At 37.5% G+C, this 2,190-nt stretch overlaps 1 protein-coding gene across 1 annotated transcript in view; it reads left to right on the top strand.

Moving 5' to 3' along the window:
• The window catches only part of LOC107097773 (pregnancy zone protein-like), a 45,689-nt gene that overhangs the window by 5,682 nt on the left and 37,817 nt on the right, over positions 1 to 2,190 (top strand). Inside the window, exons 4-5 of the mRNA XM_015395056.1 lie at positions 303 to 355; positions 1,330 to 1,350. Of these exons, the coding sequence (XP_015250542.1) occupies positions 303 to 355; positions 1,330 to 1,350 (74 nt within the window). The remainder of the gene's footprint in view (positions 1 to 302; positions 356 to 1,329; positions 1,351 to 2,190) is intronic.

Below are 2,190 nucleotides of genomic sequence, written 5' to 3'. Positions count from 1 at the left end.
ACATCCATCCATCCATCCATCATCCATCCATACATCCATCCATCCATCCATCCGTCCATCCATCCATCTCTTCCTCTGTTCGCCCATCCTTCCATATTTAACCTGTATAAATGTTAACCATAAATAATAGATTTTAGAGTTGGACTATTTCTGATGTTTAATTCATATTATTAATGTTTGTCTGAATTTCATAAAGACAGTTGTTATATCCTTTTTATTCTAATATTTCCATTAATATGTTTTGATGATATTTTGCATGATCTCATCTTTTTCTCATCACTGCTTCTCTTTGTCCTTTAAAGTCAAATTTCGGATCGTCTCCCTGGATGACAACTTCCTCCCCGTAAATCGAGTGGTATGTTTTTATTATTTATTATTTCATCTTTTGTCACTTTCCTGTTAGAAGTAGGTCTGGGTACCGATGAGTGAACCTGGTAATGGGCTGTGATATCTGGCGAGCCGTCGGTGAATGTGTGCAGCGGGGTCTATTTTGGTTCAGAAAGAGTGGGAGGTGGAAGCAGGACTGTTTGTTGCTTTTGGAAGACGGTGTGGGCGTGAAGCGCTGTGTGGAGTGGAGCGATAAACAGGCTGTCAGAGTTCATTTGGCGCACACGCCGCGTGACCCAAACATCTGAATCAATATGGGTGCGGGCCTTTTTCCCGTTTCTAATGAAGGGGATGAGAACATGGCAGCGTGCTGTGAACGTGAAATCTCTATTTCCATAAATTGAAGCAGATGGAAATGAAACATCTTTACTTCTTCGCTCCGACAGGCAGCAGGAGGCTTTAGGAATTTACCTTTTTTATGTCATTAAGATATAAGCTGAGCGAAGAAAAGAAGGTAACCCAGAATGAGTGATTTGGACCAGAACTGCCCCCAAACTCAACCTACCCATGGTTTAATGGGAAGTAAATCAATATCTCCTCCATTAAATACATATATATTCGGTTTGTTCTAAGATAAAGATGCTACATCCAAATAATTTTCAGTTTGGTTAAAATGGATGAACAAAAGTCTAAGGAGATATGTTTCAATGTTTCAAAATAAAAGCATACAAATTCACATGTATCGAAACTATTTTATTTTATTTATTTTTTGTACCAAAACATGTTTTGATTTCAAATAGAAAATCAAAGCAGATCCAAATTTCTTCCAATCAGTTATTTTGGTCCGTTTTTCAAAGCTTGCTGGGAAGTTCCTGTAAGACTGGAGGAGTTTTCAGCTGCCATCTTTACAGTCTGGAGAGAAGCTCTAACTTCCTACTGTTCACATCCTCTTGACTTTGACTGAAAATGACATTTTTCTGTTTCTCTTTTTTTCCTCTCTAGTACACGGAGGTGGTGCTTAAGGTAAGAACTTAAACATATTCACCCTGAGACACTTCTGCTGAAGTCTGCACTTTCTTCCTGAGGAGTTTTATCTGCAGGCAGAAAGTAAAGATAAAGAAATAAAGAAGGTCTGGCTGGAGTTTAACTCCTGGCTCTTTTAAACCTGTTAATCTCAGTTTGAGGCAGCATTTAAAGGAAAACTCTGGTCAGCAAGGAATGATCATTGGATCATTATCTATACCTAAAACTAATATATTTGCTGTGATTAAATGAATTTAGTATTAATCAGTAAAAAAATAAAAACAATAATTTTCGTCTCGATCACTGACAAAAATAATTATTTTAGGCAGTGACGTCACGGTGCAGTAAGCCTAGCGCCATTCTCCCCGCTTTACAAGCTAAATCAATGGGAACTACTAGACACATCTGCAATCAACAACAATTATTAAAGATTACCAGAGGATTTCACCATTGAAATTCACCAGAGCTATAGTTAAAGTCATAGGGAAATCATATTTAAATGTCAAATAATTCTGGCTTAAACATGTATATAAATATACTCTTTATCTGACGATATTGTCCCAAAATTTAGAAAATTTCTATTTTTAAAAGAATCATGTCTCAAAATCCGTGTTTTTTTCTTTGTTATCTTCTGCAGGCCAGTTAGTTCTACGTCAGCCTGAACACCTAAATTCGGCCAATCATATATCAACCATCATCTGTCAATCAAATGTTTTCAGTCATAGCATCTTGATTCATATGTCGCAGCTAATATACGCAACGGTTGAAATCAGAATCCTTTCCTTTCCCATTGAGTTGCGTCCCAGTGTTCACGGGGATGGACGTCTGTGTCTTCGGCAG

The sequence above is a fragment of the Cyprinodon variegatus genome, unplaced genomic scaffold (genome assembly GCF_000732505.1).
Source record: "Cyprinodon variegatus isolate N-32 unplaced genomic scaffold, C_variegatus-1.0 Scaffold723, whole genome shotgun sequence".
Lineage (NCBI taxonomy): Eukaryota > Metazoa > Chordata > Actinopteri > Cyprinodontiformes > Cyprinodontidae > Cyprinodon > Cyprinodon variegatus.
Note: the sequence above shows the minus strand (reverse complement) of the source record. Positions and strands in the feature narration are given on the sequence as shown.